This window comes from Chelon labrosus, assembly GCF_963514085.1.
Source record: "Chelon labrosus genome assembly, chromosome: 20".
Classification (NCBI taxonomy): Eukaryota; Metazoa; Chordata; class Actinopteri; order Mugiliformes; family Mugilidae; genus Chelon; species Chelon labrosus.
In genome coordinates, this window is record NC_140353.1 from 16434637 (window position 1) to 16457044 (window position 22408).

General features: G+C 42.6%; 1 protein-coding gene across 4 annotated transcripts in view; it reads right to left on the bottom strand.

Annotated features, from left to right (window-relative positions):
• Window positions 1-422: 422 nt before the first annotated feature.
• The window catches only part of col12a1a (collagen, type XII, alpha 1a), a 53074-nt gene continuing 31088 nt past the window's right edge, over window positions 423-22408 (bottom strand). For 3 of the 4 annotated variants that reach the window (XM_084569148.1, XM_084569146.1, XM_084569147.1), the window contains 32 exons: window positions 21604-21746; window positions 19755-19884; window positions 19470-19612; window positions 19219-19348; window positions 18525-18644; window positions 18238-18384; window positions 17998-18114; window positions 17731-17883; window positions 17558-17632; window positions 17334-17473; window positions 17121-17244; window positions 16880-17023; window positions 16492-16656; window positions 16301-16339; window positions 16032-16170; window positions 15185-15327; window positions 14698-14807; window positions 10047-10205; window positions 9708-9785; window positions 8793-8879; window positions 8292-8345; window positions 7828-7923; window positions 7382-7435; window positions 6443-6496; window positions 6111-6164; window positions 5469-5540; window positions 5337-5372; window positions 5171-5237; window positions 4894-5076; window positions 4503-4580; window positions 3137-3307; window positions 423-1299 (listed from right to left, as the gene is read on the bottom strand). In XM_084569148.1, the coding sequence (XP_084425274.1) occupies window positions 1163-1299; window positions 3137-3307; window positions 4503-4580; window positions 4894-5076; window positions 5171-5237; window positions 5337-5372; window positions 5469-5540; window positions 6111-6164; window positions 6443-6496; window positions 7382-7435; window positions 7828-7923; window positions 8292-8345; window positions 8793-8879; window positions 9708-9785; window positions 10047-10205; window positions 14698-14807; window positions 15185-15327; window positions 16032-16170; window positions 16301-16339; window positions 16492-16656; window positions 16880-17023; window positions 17121-17244; window positions 17334-17473; window positions 17558-17632; window positions 17731-17883; window positions 17998-18114; window positions 18238-18384; window positions 18525-18644; window positions 19219-19348; window positions 19470-19612; window positions 19755-19884; window positions 21604-21746 (3542 nt within the window). In that variant the 3' untranslated portion in view covers window positions 423-1162. Of the gene's footprint in view, window positions 1300-1870; window positions 2217-3136; window positions 3308-4502; window positions 4581-4893; window positions 5077-5170; window positions 5238-5336; window positions 5373-5468; window positions 5541-6110; window positions 6165-6442; window positions 6497-7381; window positions 7436-7827; window positions 7924-8291; window positions 8346-8792; window positions 8880-9707; window positions 9786-10046; window positions 10206-14697; window positions 14808-15184; window positions 15328-16031; window positions 16171-16300; window positions 16340-16491; window positions 16657-16879; window positions 17024-17120; window positions 17245-17333; window positions 17474-17557; window positions 17633-17730; window positions 17884-17997; window positions 18115-18237; window positions 18385-18524; window positions 18645-19218; window positions 19349-19469; window positions 19613-19754; window positions 19885-21603; window positions 21747-22408 lie in introns of those variants that run through there. The other variant, XM_084569149.1, reaches the window with a different exon arrangement.

Sequence of the window (22408 nt, forward strand, 5' to 3'; positions counted from 1 at the left end):
TGGAAATCTGCACATAATTGTTTCAACCTGACAGAATAGGGCCAAGCGGTTGCATATAAAAGTCGCTGAGGCAACCAGCACGTTGGAATAGTTGTTTTCACACTCCCTTCTTTGCCCTGAACTGGCTGACTTTCTGTACAGCTCAAAATAATCTTTAGCTCTCAAAATAAATAGAGGTTTAAACTTCAAAGCCTATTTCTCATAGCCTAATGTTGAGAAGAGCGGGGCTTGTCACTCAAGATCAAACAAACTGTGTGTTGTATTGGGGAATTTAGAAGAGACAGCCATTACGGGTCTGACGTTTGACATTTTTGCCACCAGAGCTTTGGCTTCATACACAGTGTAATGTATGGATAACAGCTCAATTCATCAGTCACGGACATACACACACAAAATAAATAAATGATTGCCAAAACAAATGCTACATTTTCAGTAGTTTTATTGAAAAATGCCTCTTCTGTTTCAGAAATAAATAAGAAAATAAGGCTGTGTGGAATTCACAAAATGTGCAGTTAAAACATGAGAAAAGCAATCCTATGTCCATAGTCTTGCAACCTAATCCAAACTGCATTGATAGAAAACAACTATATTCTGACTTAGAAATCCTCAGTAAATATACAACACAATCATGCAATTCCACCTTTGGTAACAACAAAATAAAAAGAAATTTGGTTTGTTACAATAAGTCAGATTACCGTTGGGTTTACAGGCCGTACAAAGCACAAATCACAAAAAAAAAACAAAAAAAAAACAAAAAAACATTTTTCGAGGGATAAAATGAAATGTCCACTTTTTTTGTTTGTTTTTTTAAACCAATTTTCCTATCTGAAACAGCTTTACACAAATTTGACAAAAGTGTTCAAAACATTTCTTTGGAACATATTTCCGGGAGGTTTTCACATGATTAGTGCATTACACATTGGAGTCTGATAAACACTTGCAGTTATATTACAAGCAGACACTTAAAGGAAACACTTAGCAAGCACACAGGTTTGTAACATGTAGCTTTTTGTATTCATCTTGCTAAACTTTCTCATGTCAAAAAAAAAAAAAATATATGTTCAATATAGCCAGGGGTATCAAACCCATATAAGTACTACTTTTTGATCTGAATATCACTTGTGGTCACCGAAGTACTCTTTCTGAGAGCTCCTCACTGCAGCTATGATCTTTCTGTATTGTCCTGTGGTAGTGATCTCTTTCCTCGTTGGTTTCGCGTGTAACCGGGTGACTGTATTGCCTCAAACTCTTCAGATGGCTCCACAGGCACTACCTCAGGTTCAGGCGGGTATTGGCTGGCTAGAAAAATATTGGGGACGGCCAATCAAGAAAAAAAGAAAAAAAAAAAAAAACGGGCTTTCACATGCACAATTTAAATTATATTGCACTTATGGACTTTCAAAAACAAACCAACGCCCTGTGTCAAGTTACTACTTCTTAAAATACCAAAACAAAGTCTACATAAAAAGCATTTTCAAATGCTGCAACGACATTTACAATAAAGCCCATCAAGTTATAAGATAATAAGATGTAGTAAAATAACCAGCTGATACTACAAAAGACACATGGGAATAGCAAGAGAGCAATGTTTAGGACTGATTTGACCAATGTACATAAATATGATGATTAAAAGTACAAATGAAACATGCTTCAGTCTGGACCAGCGCTTTTTAGGTCACTTAGGCGTCGTAAACAGAGGTTATGCTGGTGGTAAGTAAGCAGAGGGTTATGAGGCACAAGCTCAATACAGATGTTAACATGATTTTTAGTGAAATGTCCCGGTTCATACAATCATTTACACGGCAAAACAATTAGTTTTATTTACACACGTCACCTCGACATTATCGTTGTTTTCAGTTATGAAATCCTCTTTGTTAGTAGTTGTTTTTGGGTGGTATTTGTACATGCTCCTTCCTTCGTAGAAATGCTCAGTCTCTGCTTTCTATTTCCCAACGGTTTGTGGTTCAAGATGCAAACAGGCCAGCAGGTTGCCATCACTGTAGCTTGTAGCTGTGAGATGATGTTAGTGCCAGTCCGCTCCGTTCTGATTTTCTTTTTTCTTTTTTTTTTTCTTTTGTAATGTTTGTTTTAATGTTCAATAATTATGTCCATGGTGATTATCCTTACATGCCCCATAGCAAACGGGCAAACATCTCAGAAACAGGACTTCAAAGTGTAAGCGGCACAGATGACTTAGAGCGTTTACTATGCCAAACCTGAAAATAGTTAAAGAGTGTGTGAGTTTTTTGCTGTGGAACAAAGTGATTAGCATCTTATTTGATGTAATGTAAGTCAGCATACACTGCTAGCTAGAATGCTTTACATGCCAGTTTCAAAATTGGATGTCAAATGTATGGAGGTACGGAAATATAGTTTTTCCCAATGGCTGAACCTCTCCCATCCAATCTTAGCTTAGCAATGCTAAAACAGGCCTGTCAAGGTTTGGCTCTATCCACATGTTAAAGTGGTGCACATGGGACTGTAATAGTAAGTTTGAATTAGCGTGTCATAAATGCATGAGCATCAAATGTAAGAAATATGGATAATGGATTGTTCAGGATGAAACCTAAGCGATGATTAGCATGCCCAGCTAACTAGCATACTAGTGCACCTACAGAGGAAGTACAAGCCTTACTTCCAATGCAAAGTAGCATTTCATACTAGCTTCAGACTTCAGACTATTTTGAAAACAATGAAATATGAGAAGGTCAACCACAGGCGGTGATTTAAACCAACCATGGTGCTAACGTTAGCTTAATATAATTTGTTGCTACAACAGATAAAATCTGATAGGGCCTAACAATTTTCCGCCAAAAAAAGAAGTATGCTGTTACTTATCAGTGCATCGTAAATCTCCCTTTTTTACATTGTTGAACTGTATTATGTTTGCGCAAGAACAAAAAACTTGACAGGAGAAGCACCACCAACTTAGGGGAGCAGGTCTCAGCAAATAAACATCTTACAGGAATAATTCCTCACAGCTTTCTGTTCAACAATCTGAACTCTGAAGCAGCTATATTCATACCTCCATACATTATCAAAGTAGTACAATGAGTTGTAAATGTAATTAGTGTGCATACACTTAGTCTTTTGTCTACTGTAGTACCATGCAGGAACTAGACAGTGCTGAGGGTACCTGTGTATCCTTGTCCATTGTAAGGAATGCCGACACACTGAGAGGAGTCGCAGTATCCAGGGGGTCCTGGTGGTCCTCTCACCCCTGGTGTACCCTGACGGCCTGGAGGGCCACGAGGCCCAGCGGAGCCAGAAGGACCTGGGGGTCCCGTTCTTGACTCTCCTGGTGGCCCTGCAAATAGAAGAAAGAAAGTGAATGAGGCCAGTTTGAAACAGGAGTCTCTGAAGCTAGGCACAAAAACCCACTGACATCACACATAAACCCTCTGTGGAAATGGCGGAGGAACACAGGCCTGCAGCACTGTAATTTCAATTTTTCAATGGCTCAATTAAAAAGCTTGACCAAAAAAAAAAAAAAAAGAGATGCAGTCTGGGGCTGTGTGGAGTTACCCCCGGCCCCGTCTGTCTAGACGGCAAAAACTCAGGATGGAATTTTTCCCCTCTCTTTTTTTTCTCCGTTAAGTGAGCCCATGTGTTGTCAATGAAGCCACCAAAGAAAGTTCATTGTACAACAATCCAATTCTCCCACACACACATGCACGCAAATATACACACACATACACACAAACAGTAAAGTGAGTCATCATTGTGGACTTCCTCCCACTGGTCCTCAGTTGTGTCTCACTTCATTCACAGAAACAGACATATCAGTGTTTGGTGTTGCGTGATAGTCATCAAAGATTCCTGATGTTTTGCGTCCCGCCTTCCCACGGGAAAAAATCTTCAGAAATGCTTTTTAGAGAAAACATATTAAATGTCCTTCACAACAGTAGAAAGGCTATTAACTTCACAAATTGACAAATTAGCCTAACAACATTTTTAGCAGCAGAAATGTATCATGGCCTTGATTAAAGGCGGACTGAATGCTGTCTGAACTCCAGACACAGAAATCTCCTTCTTAACATTGCACATAAATACCTTCCATTAACCGTATAATATTTCAAATGTGTTTGGAGGAGCTTAATATACACATGACATAAATCACTGAGAAAGGAAAGAATTGGGAATATGTTTGGGCTCTGTCCAAAAAACTTATGCAGTGCAGCTGCCTAAACGAAGACTGAGACACATATACCGTAGGTAAATTTAAACCTCTGGCTGGAATGTGTCATTTTAATCGGACCAATGGGAGTCCTCTGTGTCCCAGAAAGGTTCACTGAAACGAGGAAAAAGCTGTGACACTTAAATCATACTCTAGTATAAGGACAAAGTTTTAAAATCAAAGAGTGGGAGACCACAAGGCTGACTGCAGCTGCTTGAGAACAATGTTCAGCAGGTTGTTTTGTTCTTGCCTTAGTGTGAAGGTTCATCCAGCCAAAATGGGCTATTTCACCTAAGAAAGGGGAGGAAAACCTGAACTGTGTTACCTGGTGGCCCACTTGTGCCTCTTTGTCCTCTGATACCAGTTCCCGGAGATCCTCTCTCTCCCTTCTCTCCTGGCAAACCTACATAGACCAGAGAAAAGTGGAGAAATCAATTCCACTCCAAGAAAGTGGGAACATTGTTGGACAAATGCCCAATATCTGGATGAAAATCTAAAGAGCATGTATGAAACACAATAGAAGCCATTCTTGATGGAATTATATTTTGCTATGCTAACTTGGACTCATGAGTAGACTGCAGAAGGTAATGCATTTATGTTGTTATTCCTCTCATGACTTCAGTTACTTCATTGCCCACCATTCGCTGCTTATTTCCCTGCGTTGCCGCACTGCAACACTACTAAACATTCAAAAGATGAAGAGAAATATAAAGCACCTCTCTCTCCTTGATTTCCAGGTAAACCTGGGTTTCCAGGGAAGCCAGTTCGACCAGATTGTCCAGGCTCTCCACGGGATCCCGGGGGGCCAGGAGGACCAGAAGGACCGGCTGGCCCTGGAGTGTTGCTACGATATCCGGAAGGAATCTGGTTGAGCATCATGTCAATTCTGCTCATCTGGCCTGAGAACAAAAAGTGAAATCAGATGGATTTGGATCAGATGTATATTTTTGAGGATAAGTAAAGTCCCTGATAGTTAAGAAATGTTTTGCTCACTGTTCACAAGCTGTTCACAAACTTGTCTGGCAATGGAGCGCATCATGTTCTGGGATGCAAAGTCTCCCTGGAAAACAAAGACATTTTCATGAGGGGATGATTTCTTTTCTCATAGATGATATATGATAACTGGTGTCTGAGATATTTATACAAAAACAACACACACCCTCTCTCCTTTCTCTCCTTTGAGGCCAAGAGGTCCCTGGTAGTGAGAAGAACAGTGTTAGAACAAGCAACAACCATGTCCTTGGTCCGTGTCACTGGACCATATATTTGTGTCTCATTGTTCAGTACATACTGGGTTTCCTGTATCTCCTGGTTTTCCTGGTTTTCCAGTAATTCCGGGTACACCTGGATTTCCAGGGCTTCCCTGAAAAAAACAAAAGTAACATAAAAAGTGGTGTTTATTTAAAATGACTGCACAGTAGAGGTAATTGCAACGTTTAACTCCTGCTCCCCGTTAATTGTTGCATAACCAGCTTTAAGTTGGGATCTACAGTTTGACATCTGCACTGGGGGAGGGGGCATCTGGCACAAGCTGCCAAGACCACTGAAGAGGAGATGGAAACAACACACGCATGCACAACAGCAGCACTGACAGGATACCCATACACAAAACAGCCACAAGGCACTGCTAATGGCTCTTGGAGCACTCAGGATGGTATAGGATGTGAATTCTATGCTGGCACGTTGCCTGTTGGCACGATGGCAGGATTAAGTAGATTCAGACCTCCACAAACCACAGAAAGAGAAAATGAAACGCAAGCCCCATCCTCATAACCGTTTCTGGGGACTACAGTTGGCTTTTAATGTGCTGTTCCAGCAGAGTGAAAATGTGGAGCCAGAGGAGTAATGGTTGCAGATATATCAGGAAATGAAGCACACTCCAGGGAATATTTATTTGGCTCTTTTCGAAACAACACAATGCATACACACTCACCATGGGTCCTGGGGGGCCTCTGGGTCCAGATTGTCCCTCCTTTCCTGGTGGCCCCTGAGTAGAAACAACATACAATCACACATGGGTTACAACACACTGGGGACCCTGCCTGTGCAATACATCAGTGTCACAACGTTACATTGGTTTCAGCCTTGAGTGTGTCTTTTTAAATTGTGTGACACATGTGAGAACATGCATTACAACAGCAGTGACACCATAATGCTTATAGTGAGGAGGGAGATCACATATGTCTAACTAAGTGTTGGATCCATTTGTAGGCTTTGAGGAAAAGTGTATGTGTGTGTGTATGCAGGCCTGGAGGCAGATCTTACCCGAGCACCGCTAGGTCCAACGGGACCCAGAGGACCGCGTGGCCCAGGAGGACCCTGGGAAAAAAGCAGTCACACTTAATCAAATGCTAATGATCAAGAACAGGACATCGTGGATCTCCCCAATGTCTCTGACCAAGAATGCACAGACAAAACCCTGCAGTTTTCCAGTTGTTCAGCCAAAGATAATATGTCATCTAAAGTAAAAAGTGTAAAAAAAATAAATAAATAAAAAATCTCTTGTCACTTGTCTTCTAGAAACGGGCATAGACAGTGTTAAGCTGTATTGGGTAAAGTAACTGACAAATTGCTGCCAGTAATGTGTGAATATCACAGAGTGGGACTTTTCTCATGACTGAATTTGCTTATTCAGAAGCCAGAAGAACCAGTGGTGATGTTCCCTCCAGTTGAACAGTGGGAGTTGGCTGAATGAGCTCAGCTGGATGAATGAGCAGCTGCTCGGCCAAGGGATGGCTATGTAATACCATCCCACTCAAACACCACCAAAAGAATTCCCACATAATGTAAAATGGGCTTAGCTTAACTTTAGATCTGCTGAAGAAATCTGGAGGTTATTGTAACTAAATGTGCCCCCAGGATGACTTCTACTGTAAGTCAAAGATCCTCAGACTTCACCTAGTCAAACTCATCTTCAATTACAAGGCTGGAGAAGAACATATTCCATTCCCTGTTTCCCCTTCAGTAACATGAGTCTACACTTCAGAATAATTTAACTGCATCACTGGCCTTCTACCGTTTGTCAATCATCAGGCTTATTTCAGAGTGTGGGTCTCCCATAGGATGGCATGGTAAACCTCCCACTCTGAGTGTGGTTTCAATCTGGCTGTGTAGACTAAATCCAGGCTCCAGTAGCAACGCTGCTCTCTATGGATAGTCTCCTGTATCCTGCTCATAAACCACAAAAGAAGGGGGAGTGCTTACTTGCAAGCCAGCCAAGCCTGAGTCTCCACGATCTCCCTTTGGTCCTGGGCGACCCTGAAGGTGGAGGAGGAGGGGAGAAAAAGAGGTTTGCAGTCAGTTATGGTCTCGTGTTTTATCCCTTTTCTTTTTAACTCTGTGATTGTGATTGATTGCATGTTTTGACAAGGACATCTGTAGGTAAGAAAATAATAAAGCATTCCGGTTGGCCGGCTGAAAGTACTGTGGAGGGGAGTGTAATGTGTTTTGACGTTAGATATAAATCCCACTCACTGGTGGATCTGCAGCAGAGATTATCTCATTTGTTCTGCAACTTTCACACAAACCTCACTTTCATGTCGGCACATGTGTGAACACTAATCCCAGCACAACATAGCGGTAGAGTCCGTCATATACATTAAATTTTATTCACTTTTAGCAGTATATCTCTGTAGGGTAGGTAGACTTACTGGTTCTCCAGGAATAGAAAGTCCGTTAGGGCCTTGTGGACCTGGCAGTCCCATCGGACCTGTGAGTCCTGGCTCACCACGTGGACCCATTGGACCCTACATACAAGAATATGTTACATAGCCACAGTTTTTACAAAGATTGCCACAGACACCTCTAATCAGACGTTTAACTGCACAGAAACAATGAATGTTAACAGTTTTGGGAAAAGGGCCTTTAAGATACTTGACATAGGCCCCCTTTAAATCTGGCTGTGGAATAATATACACCCGATAACTGAATTCAGATGTGTGCAATTTGCTTGCAGAGCGGAGGCAGACCTTCTATGTCTGACAGATTAGCATTGTTAATTATGTAAACAGGCTTTATTGTTATGAACTCAGAAATTGTCTATTGACATATTGTAAAAATAGTTATGAAATCAAAGCCTGTAAAAACACAATTCATAGCTTAAAGTTGAACTCACAGCATTGCCGGTTTCTCCTCTATCTCCTCGAGGTCCTTTAGTACCTGGGCTGCCCTGGAAAAGTGGGGAGCCAGAAACAGATTGAGTGTAACAACAGGAGCAGATTCCAAAAGCCCTAAAACCCCAAAGCCATACGAAATCCTCACTGGGACTTAGTGAGGTTACTAAGCACACATATTCCAGACTTCTCCTTGATTTTTATTTTTTTTTTTACTGTTTTTTTTCCTACAGACATTTATCTTTTGACACTTCTCTCTAAGCCCACGTTTTTTTGCGTGCCACTTGTCTCATCCTTAACTGCTCTTTCCACTGAGTAAAAAAAAAAAAACACTGCTTATGCAAGGGACATCAAACTATAGCAGGCAAATGAGGAGCTGTGCAGTCACTGTAACCCTAGACCAGAACAGTATGGCTTTATCATCTTCAAAACACGCATTACTTCTGAGAAAACGAAGTGAACTGAAGACAGACATGAAGGGATGAGCGCAAGAGTGTCTTTACCGAAGGTCCGGGAGGACCCTGAGGGCCGATGCTGTCCTGTGTGCATGTGCAAGAATGGGGAAGCGATGGACACTTGGCCTCATCTCTCTGAAAAAGGAGAAAAGAAGACAGCGAGAAATAAATGTACAAAGGCACCTCAGAGTAGCAATATCATAGTCCTCTTCACAGCCTGTGATTAATGAGAACATGTCTGGCAATGTATGGTGTACACGGAGTAAAAATTAAACTCCTTGATGTCATTTTGGAAGTTGGAAAAGAAGAGACAGAGCAATGGATGTGATGAGAGAGAGCGTTGGCTAAGACATGACTGGGAGTCAGAGTGGCCCTCTGAGACAGCTACAAGCCTTGTCCAACGTTTTTGGAAATGAGAATTGTAATGAGTCACATAACACTGCCAGCATTGACATGATGTATTAATATCTGATGCAAATTGATGATGAATTACTTGTAATTGGCTAAATGTGCATGCATCCGGTATTTACCATGTTGCATCAAAACACAGTAAATGTGATTTACCGTGGGCTCTGTGATCTGAGGGAGCGCTTGTTTTCATGTAATTGGGAGGTCATGTTGGCTATAGTCCGATCAGCACAATTACACAGGATACAGGGTTCTATTCAGTCCAGCTGAGGCACTTCTTTTTCAAACAGCAGTCTGGTTATCAGCCCCACATCTTGCTTAATGATTCTATACATCCCAGCATGCATACATACACTGTAGGCTGTCAGTCCAGTATATACTGTACAAACAAAGTGGGCCTCCTACTATTTATTCTAAACTGTTCAATTTAACAGCTATGAACAAGACTAATTGTCCAGTTTCACTATGAACAGGGGGAAGTAATGAGGCAGAATGTCCCAGTTATGCATCAACATTTGTTTATGATGTGTTTATGAAATGATTCTGTGCTCTTACTGTGGCGGGCAGGTCACAGCATCTGTCTCGGCTGATCCAGCTCAAGCTGCAGATAATATCGAACATCTGGAGCTGGAACTGCACAATAGAAGAACAGGAAAACATTGAAGGGTGTTACAAATAGAAAATGCACATTGTTGAGAACAGACTACGACTGGACCCTCTGAGAAATAGAAGGTTGCAGGGTTTAATCCTTCCAGCAGTCGCTGGGAGCATTTAAAAGTTAATTGTGCATCTACGCAGAAGAGGTTTTGGATATTAATCCTTTGGAAAGTTGTGAGATGCTCTCCCAAATGTGTTTTTCCAAGCCTTTTTTTTTTAACAAGTTTGAGCTCTTACTGTTGCAGACTGCCTCTTCCCGCCTCCAGACTTGACCATCTTGCCAAGCACTTCGTAGCCTTCCAGTGTGATGTTGTTGGCCTCCTTGATGGGCTTCTCTGCCACCTCTTGGCAGTCCACGTTGAGCTTGACTTTCTCTGGTGAGATGCTGATGTGAAGCTGCAGGAGGGAGAGGATGGAGAGAGAGGGCACTATTAGTAAGACTCATCACAAAGCACCACAGCTGCCAGTTTTGTTACCAAGAGCTTTGGAGATTTTGAAAGCTAGGTTTGGTGGTCATTAGTATTTGGAAGGGACACGTTGCGCTTTAAAAAGAAAATTCTTCAAGACAGTGACACCATAAGGCTACGTCACGCAACCATTTTCAACCCTTTTGTCTTATTGTTAATAAAGTTTAGAATTCTTTGGTCTTTTCAGAACCACGTTAATTATAGACTGTGATAGTACCCCAGAGTAGTTACTGATTCGGAAAGAGACTGCTGCTTGATGGCTCTGGAGATGAAAGGACCATAAATAAAGGAAATATGGAACAGTTGGCATTTCGATGCAGCATTAAAGCGGTAGTTAGTGATTGCATAACAACACAGAATGACAAACTGCCAGATTCTCAAGTTTCCTGTCCAGAGAACCCAGCTCCACATCTTGAAACAATATTGCGGTGTGCCATCAAAAGTCCTACACTTTCCATACTTCTTTGCCCTCACAGTTGCAATTTTTCCTCTACTCAACAGTCAGACAAGCGTTCTTTATGTCAGGAAAAGCGAGCTACCACTTCTATCTACAAAGCTACACCAACCACAGACCAGGCCATGGTTCTTGGCAACCAATCACAAAATTACAGTTGACTTCCTTGGCAACAGAACAAACTATCTGGTGGACCGCAAAGAGAGAAGTGTCGTCTATCCCAGTGTCCTGGCAAGGATAAAATATACCATGAGGGCTTACCAAAGCAACTAATGGTATACTGGGATGGCAAATAATGAGCATGTACATCTTCCTCACTGACCAATAAGTAAACACCATAAAATATACGTTTTCACTGGAAAGTGAGGCTTTGGGAAAGCTAGCTTTCCAATGGCCACTGCTAAGTGACTTGCTGGAGCAAAATGCTGACAGATGAAGAACTTCCATTCATCAGTCGTTAAAACACCATTGTCCTTCGATGTGTCAACACTAAAATCAAAATATACAGGGTAAGATTTCAGGCTCACTCCAATATACTTGACATGTTTCCATGATCTTTATCTCATCAGAATGTATTGTTCTTGGCTCTGTCCAGACTGTTCCTTCTTTAGTTACAATCATGAATCCCCCAAAAAGGTCATAGCTCTAATTTTATGAATGCACTAACAAACAGGCATGATTCTTCTCTAGAGTTGTGGATAAAAGAAAATAAACACTCAGAATAAGTTCTTCATTAATTTGGGGAAATAAATGGAAACAGATATGTGTCTTATCCTGAAATTCCTGGGCTGATCATTTTCATTTCTTCTTTCAAGACAGGAAGGTCACATGTCTGATCTGGCAAGCAACGCACCAAGGATTTCTTTGGTCAGAGAAGTCAGTGTATTATTTTCTGTATTTGTAGTCCCAATTTTAGATTGTGTAAGCGAACTTTGCCAGGCAAGCCAAGGAAGATGTATTCATGTTTAAAAGAGATTTGCCATAAATAGAGAGCACAAAGAGTGCAGCCAGTGGACCATTAGGCAAAGTGTCCATTAGGTCAACAAATAATTAAGAGCTCTGCATCACGGAGTGGTTTGGCTCTGTGCAGATCTCAATTTCTCCATTCACCTCCCCCTCTGTTTTAATTAGTGTGCGCATATATTGGCACAAACCTCCCAGCCAAGTCCCTGAAAGGAAAGTTTGAAAGGTTGAGTTCAAGACTTCTTGAACAATGCATTTGCGCATTTTTTCGCATTGAACAGGGGATTTTTTTAGTGGCTTCAACTTACAAACATATAACTCTGAACACAAGCTCAAAATTATTCACTTTGGTGTGGAAAATGCCTTCTTCACTTTGGTAAACAGGAAGGTTCCCTCTATGGACTCCCCATTCAAATGTGGGAGGGGATTCCCCAGTGGGCGAGTGAGTAGCTAGCATCTGCTGTAGTCATCTGTGAGAGCTTTCCCACATGCCCTAACCAGCAGTGGATTATGGCCTCTCCAACTTGGGTTACTCTTTCTCAACTAGCCTCAAGAAAAAAATAATGATCTAGAAGCACTCCTTGACCCGACACTGCGGTACCAGCGCACAAAGGGAAATTGACGTCTGTGTAAACAGCTCTAAGCCATAACTGAAGGCATGAAATGAGAACAAATTCACTGGTTCAATCTTCTCAAATGCCACTAGTCTCTGGTTTTCTTTATCCGCTTTGATAACATATTGAATATCTTCAGGTTGTGGACTGTTGGTTGATCAAAACAAGCCTGTGAAGACATCATCATGGTCTTTGGGGATATGAAATGTTTTTTTGCTATTGGCTGGCACTTTATAGTAGTCTACTTACTTGTTTGCTTTTCTTCACACGTGAATCCCTCAGCAAAAAGCCCAAACGCAATTGTCACTGGTCACTCTGGTCTCAGCTCACACACACAAACACACACTCACTGAGGTCAGTCTTTAATAGCCACAGACAAAGTGTTGGAAAACCACCGATGCCATGTAAACACACACCAGCGCAGCAATCAGCGGTGGCACTTACTCAGCAGACCAGTAAATAAGCAGCTAGGTAAACCACGGCAGACTTGCCAGCTCATGGAACAGCAACGGCTGCACCACAAACTAGCCACCCAGTGCACACTCAGACTGCAGTCTCCACAATGGCCACAGACTGAGAGGTTGCATGTGTACACAAACCCGGGCACACACGCGCAAAGACAAGCTGCTGTCAAACTAGTCCAGCAGTTCTGACCTAACATTTTCCAGTTTATTCATTCACAGAGTTACCCCGCAATTTGGTGTATACATGCTAAATGGAGATGCTGCAAAGCCGGAGACTTTGAACTCAGCCAGGAAGTGGGTGAACTTTGATGTCGGATAAGGTCCTCAAATGTTGAAAAGGATCATTAATTTTTACTACCTTAGAAGTAAGGGGAAAAGGGAACATGTGTACTGAGTATGGGGCACGCTGTCCTTGGGCCCAAACTTAAATGCAATTGGACACGACCTGGATAACACTATTATCTGTTTTTCCTCAAATGACTGATTATCTTAAGTCATTCCAGGTCGGTATGAAAATAAACTGTCCTTCATTGTTCCACTCTCTGCACCCTGCTGTGCTAAAACATAACAGGGCATGTTTTATGTCCGCTGTTGCTTTGCGTTGGACGTGGAGACAATTGATGTCTCGTTTTTCCTCTTGCTGTGGCCCCAAGACGGACTATACCATACGACTTCTGTTTATCACAGTTGTGGCATCTGGGCCCAATATACAGTAGTGGTTAAACCAGTAAAGGGGAAACAAAGCAAAAGAATGCTACGCTGTAGGCGGGTATTTGACATCTTATTTGAATAATAGCTGATGTTCATGAAACTTTCAATGTGCACCATTTAACGTATTCCAACTCGGTTACTTCCATGAAAAGACAAAGGAGATGATGGCACGGATCAGTTTCAGAATCTAAAAAAAAAACGTTTCATCAAGGCAATTGCATCTGCATTCAACCCTTTAAGCTTTTGCCTACAATGCTTGCATTGTTCAGATAATAACGTGCATTATTGCTTCCATGATTACAGATACCCCACCAAAGTTCTATGGTCCACCAGCATTACAAAGAAAGTTCAGTCTACTCATTATCGGGAATTCTACTCATGATATATTTTGATAAAGTACTAAAGACATAGGACATTTATCAGACATGGACGTCTAATATAAAATGATTGTGAGTGATTTTAGTGGAAAAATCTATGGTCTAGAAAAAAGGGATATCTTGGTTGGACCTGCATGAATTTTAATATGTCTCCCAACTTTGTGCAACAGCAGCACAGAATAACTTGAGGACCTCTTTTTACTTGTTTAACAAAAACTCTTGGATCGACTCTTGATATGCATGACAGCCTGTTAAGAACCAGCTAATGCTAAACCCAAATGATAATTGATACAGTTAAAAGCAGACTGTCTTGGAATTCACTTAACAACTACCAGGACAGTCTCCAGTCTTGATGTGGTCAGACCTCCGTGATTTACCATAAGAGTTTGCACATTATGCCGGGTCACTGAGGCATCACAATTTCCTTCGAACCTCCGTTGAAAATTATTTATAGCCTGTGCAACCCATTTATCAAATTAACTGCAACGGTCTAGATAAAACAAAACTTAATGTCTAATCGTAAAAAATGGGGCCAAAGACAACTCTGACAGCAGACTGACACCCTGAGATTGATAGCAGAGACCTTTTGACGGGTAACATAATCCAGCTACCCGGCTGGTTGTCAGGTCCTCCCATTAAAAGGTAATTTAGCCAAATCAAATGGCGCGTAAAAGTCACGCAGAGACTTATGAAAAGATGTAAAAAACAATACACGGAATGGGAAAGGATATAAAAATCTAAAAAAGATAGTCCAGGAACAAAAGATTCTGTTTTTCACATTAAAGCTAAACTTTACTACAACTATGGAGTTTAAACAGTGCTCCTTTCATGCATTTACCTTGTGGAAGCTTCCGTGGAAAATCCGCTTCACTTGCTCCTCGTTGAACGTGGCTCTCTGGATCTCTCCTCGGGTGTCCTTGTTGTAGAACGTGATCGTTTTGCTGGAAGCTGAAAAGAGGAGAGCCTCAGATGAATCCTGGACAGTGAGTTACGATGCAGTGGCACGCAAAGCACAGAAAGGATTACTGACTACAAGCGTGATGAAGGGAAGCCTAGGAAGGATTAGGCTCATTTCTTCATCATGTAATTATTTGCTTACATTTAACACATGCGGAAATGCACACTTGTAAACAATGCTTATTTCACAATTAGGGCTTTCTATGAAAGAATAAAAAATAATAAGGTTAATTAGATTTATAGAAGTTGATTGAGGTCTTAGTTAGATGGCAGTAAGTAAATAAAGAGACTACAGCTGTGTACATGTTGAGTCAGTTACAGCAGCCTTCCTCTCCAGCTGAGGGCAAAACACACAATGAGAGACTTACGGTTGACAGTGACTCCGACCTCTGGGTTGTTGTTTTTGTCTGAAATCTGCCAGATGTCAAAAGGTTCGGAAGGTGTGTCGGGCAGGAGGCGGAAGAGCAGGATGATGGTGTAAGATGGGGGAAGACCCTCTGGATGGATCTCCCTGTCAGCGTTAAAAACATACATGTGTTACATCATGAGTCAGAACTGAGCCCTTATTGCGCTAGCAGACAGTATATTGCACGTTACATATTAATACCAAGAGCATTAAACAGTTCCTCTATGGTAAAGAATTTAGTGAGTCACACAGGCTGCACAGCCTGTAAATGATTGCCAGTCTGCCTCCCCAAGGGCTAACCTAAATTGCCTACATATTGAAAGTATTTTCCGTCTTCTCTCCTTTGCTGGAAGTGTTTCCATTTGTGTGCATTAAGTCAGTGGCTGCGCCCACAGATTCACAACATTATAAACATATTAACAAAATATCCTGAAGAGGTTTGGATACAGCAGCAAGTTGTGCAAGTTCCTAACACCACTTAAATGGGGTCCAATAAGAAGACAAAGCTCTTGACCCAGGGGTGATTTGTTCACTGCCAGTAGGAAATAGTTGGGAGGAGAGCCTGGTCCTGGGACTTTTTAATTCTTCAACCACTTTTATATTGTTCCTTCTCACACCTCATATCCAACAAACTTCAACAATACATAGGGCTGTGGGCTTAGTACCAAAGGTCACTGGTCACACTGAACATAATTATGAATAATGACTCTGGGATGGGCAGTATGAAGCCAATAGCCTGGGAATCTGCACAAAATGCGACTCACACTCCCTCTGATTTCACACAGATACAGTTTAACCTCAGCTCTTACTTGGTGGGCTGGTTCAGGAAGGAATCCTTGTGCAGCCTGTAGGCGATGTAGCTGTTGAAGGAGCCCGGCTCCATGGAGACGCCATTCATGCCAGCGAATGTCCGGTCTGTGATGTTGAAAGCCTCCAGCATCCTGAAGCCTGGAAGGAATGAACAGCAGGAGTCGTGTTGATAGAAAACAAACCAGCGGAAACTTCTATAGTTTAGGAGAACAGCTTTTTGGTAAAGTCAACAAGCTCTCCAGTGTGTATAGTGATGTTGCATGCTTACCAGGTGTTGTGAATCCATTGATGTAGATCAGAGGGCAAGCTGGAAGATGAGAAGTTAGAATGAGATTTGGGTTTAAGAATATGATTCATGTCTTGTTGTTTAGAAGGAATTACTCATTGGCTTACAGATTTACTAATTAACTGCTATTGGCATTACAAAATGGTTAAACAGTATATTGTTCTCTGACTCACTGGATGTGGCCGTCTCGCAGATGAAGGTGATCAGGTTATCTTGGATTTTGGCAAAAGCGTCATAGTCGTCCACCACAAATATGTGCCTCTCGCTGGGCTTGCTGCCGATAATTCTCAGCTCTTTCATGTCCACGTCAGCCACTCCAACCACAAACACACTGTAGCCTGCAGGAGCCAAATACACAAACAAAAAAAATAAAATAAACAAAGACTATTGTTGAGCGTTCAAACACCACCAGACAGTTCCATCACTGTGAGGACTATGTGAGGACAGCGGTTTATGAAATCGGCCAAAAATGTCAGCTCTGGTGAGGAAAATCTAACTGGAAAAGACTAATGTACCATGCAACCCCCAAACACATGACAGTGTTAACGAGCGTGCACGTACCAGAGTGCTGCAGTTTTTCTGCACTCTTCTTGACATCATCCTGGGCGCGTCCGTCTGTGACAACCACCAGCACCTTCGGGACGTTCCTCCTCATGCCGCTGTCCGAGGTGAACACCTTCTCGTAGACGTACTTCAGAGCAACGCCTGGATGAAGAAGAAGAGACAGCATCAATGAAGGAGAGTCCATCTCCTTAGAACAATCAGTTTGCTACGTTGATTTTTTTTTTTTTCAGAAGTCTACCTGTCTTGGTGTTGCCTCCTCTGTAGCGGACATTCTGCAAAGCTGATATCACTATGCCTTTGTTGTGGTAGGTGTTCAGTTTGAACTCAGTCTTGGCATCATCGCTGTACTGCACAAATGAAACCTGTTGGAAGAGAACAGCCATGATAAGAACGTTACAAGACTGTATGGAGAACTACTAAATATTTAAGCAGTACTGGGGCATATGCTGACCTGCATGCCCTTAGGGCTGATGACATCAAAGGCTGCAGTCATGCTTGTAGCAAACTGGAGGACTTTGTGGAAGCTCTCATCTCCAATACTCCAGGAACCATCAATGAGGAAGACAAGGTCTGCTTTGGCACCTTTGCACACTGTGGTGCAGGTAAAACTGTGTTAATGGCTAATCACACGTGGACTTTGAAAATTCTCGCAATAGAATTACAAGTTCTCCTCACCATCCAGTGCAGGGGGCACAGTTGCTGGAGCAGGAGGGGTGGGAGGCTCGGTTGGCTCCTCAGTGGGCTTAACCACTACATTATAAAACATGAAACACATGCAGAAAATTGAAAAAGACATGCTATAGTTTTCATCGAATGACGCTGAACTGGCACAGAGGACATTTCCTTACATGTCCTCTCCTTGACGCTGACTCCGGGTCCCTCCAGGTTGGGGGTTTGGGTGTACACGGTGGCGTTGTAAAGCGTGTCCGGGGTCAAGCCATCAAAACAGTAATTGTTCTCTGAGCCTCTGACAGTGATCTCCTGAGCGCCACTCATGGAGGCTATAGATGTATAAAGAAATTCAGCTTAAACAGACCATGGTGAAGTAGCTTGGCAAATTAAAAGTTCAACACTCAATTCAGCCTCTATAAAGACTAACTGAGTAAAGCACTCACTGTCGAAAGGATTGAGTTTGAGTCTGTAGGAGGTGGCAGCTCTGTGAGGGGCCCAACGGATGCAGAAAGAGTCATAGCCAACGTTGTAGGTGTTCAAGTCTGTCACATTCAGGTACACTAAAGGGAAGCAAACAGGAGAACCTGAGTCACATTACTCTCCATTTAAAAACATGTGCGCACAATGGATTGTAGCTAAATCAGGTGCATGTCAACAAACAGGCAATAGCATGTTGAACTTACACGTGGTGCCCTGACCAATCAGAGGTGCACTGATGCCTGTACTGTACTGTGCCAGCACCTTTAGGTCATAGGTGGTTCCAGGTTTCAGGTTATGCAGCTGGTGAGAGGTAACATCTCCAACAAACACCTCCATGGATTCATCAGAGCCTGAAAAGGGGCATCAATATGAGCAGTGCAGTGTTCTGTGTAGTGACAACTCAAAATAAATTAAATAGAAACTATTACATAGAACTAATATTTTCTCCTCAAAGCAACTTTACTGTATCCTTGTAAAAGTACGGTCATACCCTCGGGCTGGTAGATAAGCTTGTATCCGGTAACCCTGGAGGGGGCGGGGTCCCAGGACACCCTGAAGCGGGTGTACCACTCATCTGAAACACGGAGGTTCCTGGGGCCGAGCATACCCACTGCAGGAAACAAGACAAGGTAGCACAGTCAACACAGGCGAACATTCGGTGCAGTCGTAGCCAGAAGCTTTGAATTCCAGCGTATTCAGTGTTGTGATCCATTATTGTAGGGTAAGTGCAGTTTTTTTTACTTAATTTCTCATTATGGCTTTTGAATCATGACTGAAAAATATCTTGCGATTAATGACAAATTACACCGCATCAGAGAAACTACCAGATAAATAATAAGCCGCCTGAAGGAGCAGAATGGCAAATACAATAATGTTTCTTTTGTTCCAGAGGCAAAAGGAGGCAAAACATTGGCAAGCATTGCAAGCCTGAGGTCTCCCTCCCTGGAGTAAAGGCAGTAGATAATTCTCTGGCAAAGGATCGTGGTGCTTTTGGCCTCCTCTGAAAAGAATTTCACTTATTCCACTTTTACTACGATAATTCAGGAACCTAATCAATGGTCCAGTCTGTTCAGATTTTCTGCTCCCTGCTGATTGCATGTGTGTGTACAACAGTCACTAGTGTTTTTCTCAATACATGTGTGTGCCACACACTTATGTGGCTGCATGGATAGAACAGTTTGTACCTGTGCGTCCATCTCCCTCCAGCTCTCCTCCTGCCCCATCGGCGTAGATTGCTGTCACTTTGATATTATAAGGTGTGTCTGGATCCAGGTTCTGCAGGATCAAGTTGTTTCTGTTTCCTGGTACTGTCGTCTACAAGATGGAAGACATTACATGAAAAAATGTATTTAAAAAGATGCAAATCAAGACCATACTTTAGTGAATGAGTATATATTCAAGCAAGTTCAGCATCATAAATCATAAACATGCTTACATATTCCTCAATGGGGTCTCCTACGGTTGGGGCATAGGTGATACGGTATTGCACTACAGGACCTTCAGCATGTTCCCAGCTAACAGAGAGAGTGCTGGTGGTGGGGTCATATACACGCATGTTCCTCGGGCCACTGCGAGGCACTGAGCAGAGAAACATGAAGAAAAAGGTTATGGGGCTAAACATGACAAACATCTCTATGTCCCACAGATGTTGTCTTCGCGTGACATACCCACAGGGACAGAATCCAGATGTAAAGGGTCCTCATATGGCCCGGGTACTTACATGTCTTTCCGGCATCACTGATAGAGGGTCCTTCACCGTCACTGTACAGGGCAACAACTCCAACATTGTAATCAGTGTTCGGGAGCAGCTGCTCAAGCAGGGCCGTGGTGGTGGTCCCTGGAACCACAACCTGTGCAGAGTCACCAAACAATTTAGGATTTTTCCCCTTTGGATGGTTATCATTATTATTATTTTTTATTTCCTAAAAACCAAAAGCAGTTACATGCACAGACCTGACACAGAGGCCACACCCAAAACAAAGAAAGACCTTTCCCTTTTCTCCAGACAGCTGTTTGTATTGTACACTGCATCTAACACTTCCCTTTTACTCAATAGCCCCTCTGTGTCAGTGCTGACTAAAAGGAAGAGCAAAATATTCCTTTGATGTTCAGGGGTGTGGTGCCGGCGCCGGTGTTTAACCTGGTCTGCTAGTGCCAACAAATTACATAGGGGCTACCTCCTAATCACTCTTTCTGTCTTTGGGCCACTTAGCTGGACAGAGGAAGGTCAGAGCTCCTCAAGGGCTCTGACCTGGTGATAACCTCTACATTTGTTGAAGAGCTTTTGAGCAGGTAAGCGATACATTTTAAAAGGGGTTGAGTGCGTGAGAGTGAGAGAGGAACATATGTGAGTGTTGAACCCTCAGAAGGGCGTTTTAATCTCTTTGTCATGTTTTAGCGTTACCTCTAAATGCAACAACAATGTTGTTTTGTTTAATACGCCAATCAGGCATAACATTATCACCACCTGCCTAATATTGTGTAGGTCTCGCCTGTGCCTCCAAAACAGTTGGGACTCATCAGAGAATGGACATGGGCCTTCTGAGGGTGTCCTGTGGTGTCTGGCAACACTGCTGGGGATGCCATCAAGGAGTGTCATTGCTATGGGGTGGGGGTGCCTGGTCTGGTCTAGGTGGGCGGTACATGTCTAAGTAACATCCACACGAATGCCAGGTCCAGCAGTTTCCCAGCAGAACTTTGTATTGTCACAAGATGGTCAATATTATTTACTTCTCCTGTCAGTGGTTTCAATGTTGTGGCTGACCGGTGTATATTTCTGTTTTAATTGCACCACTTGCAGTCCGTGAACATCTGTCCAGGTCAAAAAATGTGCAGAGGTGCTTGGGAGTCTAAGTTTAAAAATAATATCACGGCCGACACCAGTAAAGCTAATAATTCAAGCTACAAATCTCCAGCTGGTTTTAAATGTGATGGTGTTGGCTGAAAAAGGCCTCATTGCCACTGACGCTCATCGTTGGCTCTGGCCATGGAAAAGACCTGAACCTGCCATAAATGTGTGAACAAATGAGGAAAGGGGCAGAGTGCGTCTATCAATACACTTCAATATGGTTCACTTTCAAAAGGCCATGTTATTTTTTTCAAAGATGGGCGAAGGAACTGAGACGCTGAATTAAGCTGATTTTGTGATGTAACAGTTTAAAGTTTTTTAATGGATTCTTTAGGCGACTCAAAAACCTTTGCACGTGAACATGTGGGACTCTGATGCCAGATGGCGCGTAGCATGTAGAGACGCAATTAAAGAATGTCTGCTTTAATTAACATGTCTTGGTTTTAAACTTCAGGAGTTGCTAACAAAAAAGAATCCAATTGGCAGTAACTGCACCCACGCACGCATGCAGACACACTGCGCCATTTGGTGACCAGACCAAATGCATTTAACCGTTAACAGTAATCAGTGACACATGGCACGGAGCAGATGTTGATCAAAAATGGATTGTTGCTTGACCTACGTGTGTTCATCCTCTCTCATGATAAATTCATAATAGTTTGTGTGGGTTTAGCATCCGTATGTGCTATACTGAACTTCCACACATGACATGGAAACTCACCGACTCCGAAGGCCTGGTGCCAGTCAGAGGAGAGTAGACCACCCGGTACTGCTCGACTGGGCCTGTGGCAGCCTCCCAGCGAACGTTCAGGGTGTTGGTGGTGGGGTTGAATACCTGGATGTTCCTGACGGGGCTGCGCTCCACTGCAAGAGTCGGGATGGTTGGGTTGTAAGAAGGCGGTTTGAGGTAGAGATAAGGAAGTTAAAGGTCAGGGTAAGTGAGGCGAAAAGAGAGAGCAAAGTGGTAAGAAGAGCGATGGGACCATGGTTGGACAGAGTTATGACGGTGATGTTAAAGGCCAGAAGCGTAAGTGGTTTGTAGATTGGAGGTCATATCGAGAGAAAGGATGAGATCAGGCCAAGAAAAGAGAGAGAGAGAGGGGTTGTTTAGGTCAGGTACTCATGACTGAAACTGAAAAGAAGTCAGTGAATTATATGCTTAAACCAACAATTACACAAGAATTACATTCTCTAATTATGCCTCAGTATTGTTGGACTTCACCAGGTTATTTACTAGTGCGTAATGACACTCTCCTGTCTTTCTCCTTTTGTCAAACACGGTCTAGACTAGTTTCGTGAATAGGCAGAACAGGACTACATGAGAACGTTTCCATAAAACGGGAACAGTTCAACAGCGACGAGTTTAAGACATCATTTAACAATAGTGCTATCAACAGGACATCCTGTCGATGCCCCGAAGGTTAATGAAAAGGATATACGAGGCGTATGCGCAGCCCTGTGTGGGGCTCGGCTTCTAAAAAAACCAAAGCAGATGTTTAGAGGCTTTGTGTCGCTCCCTATTATAA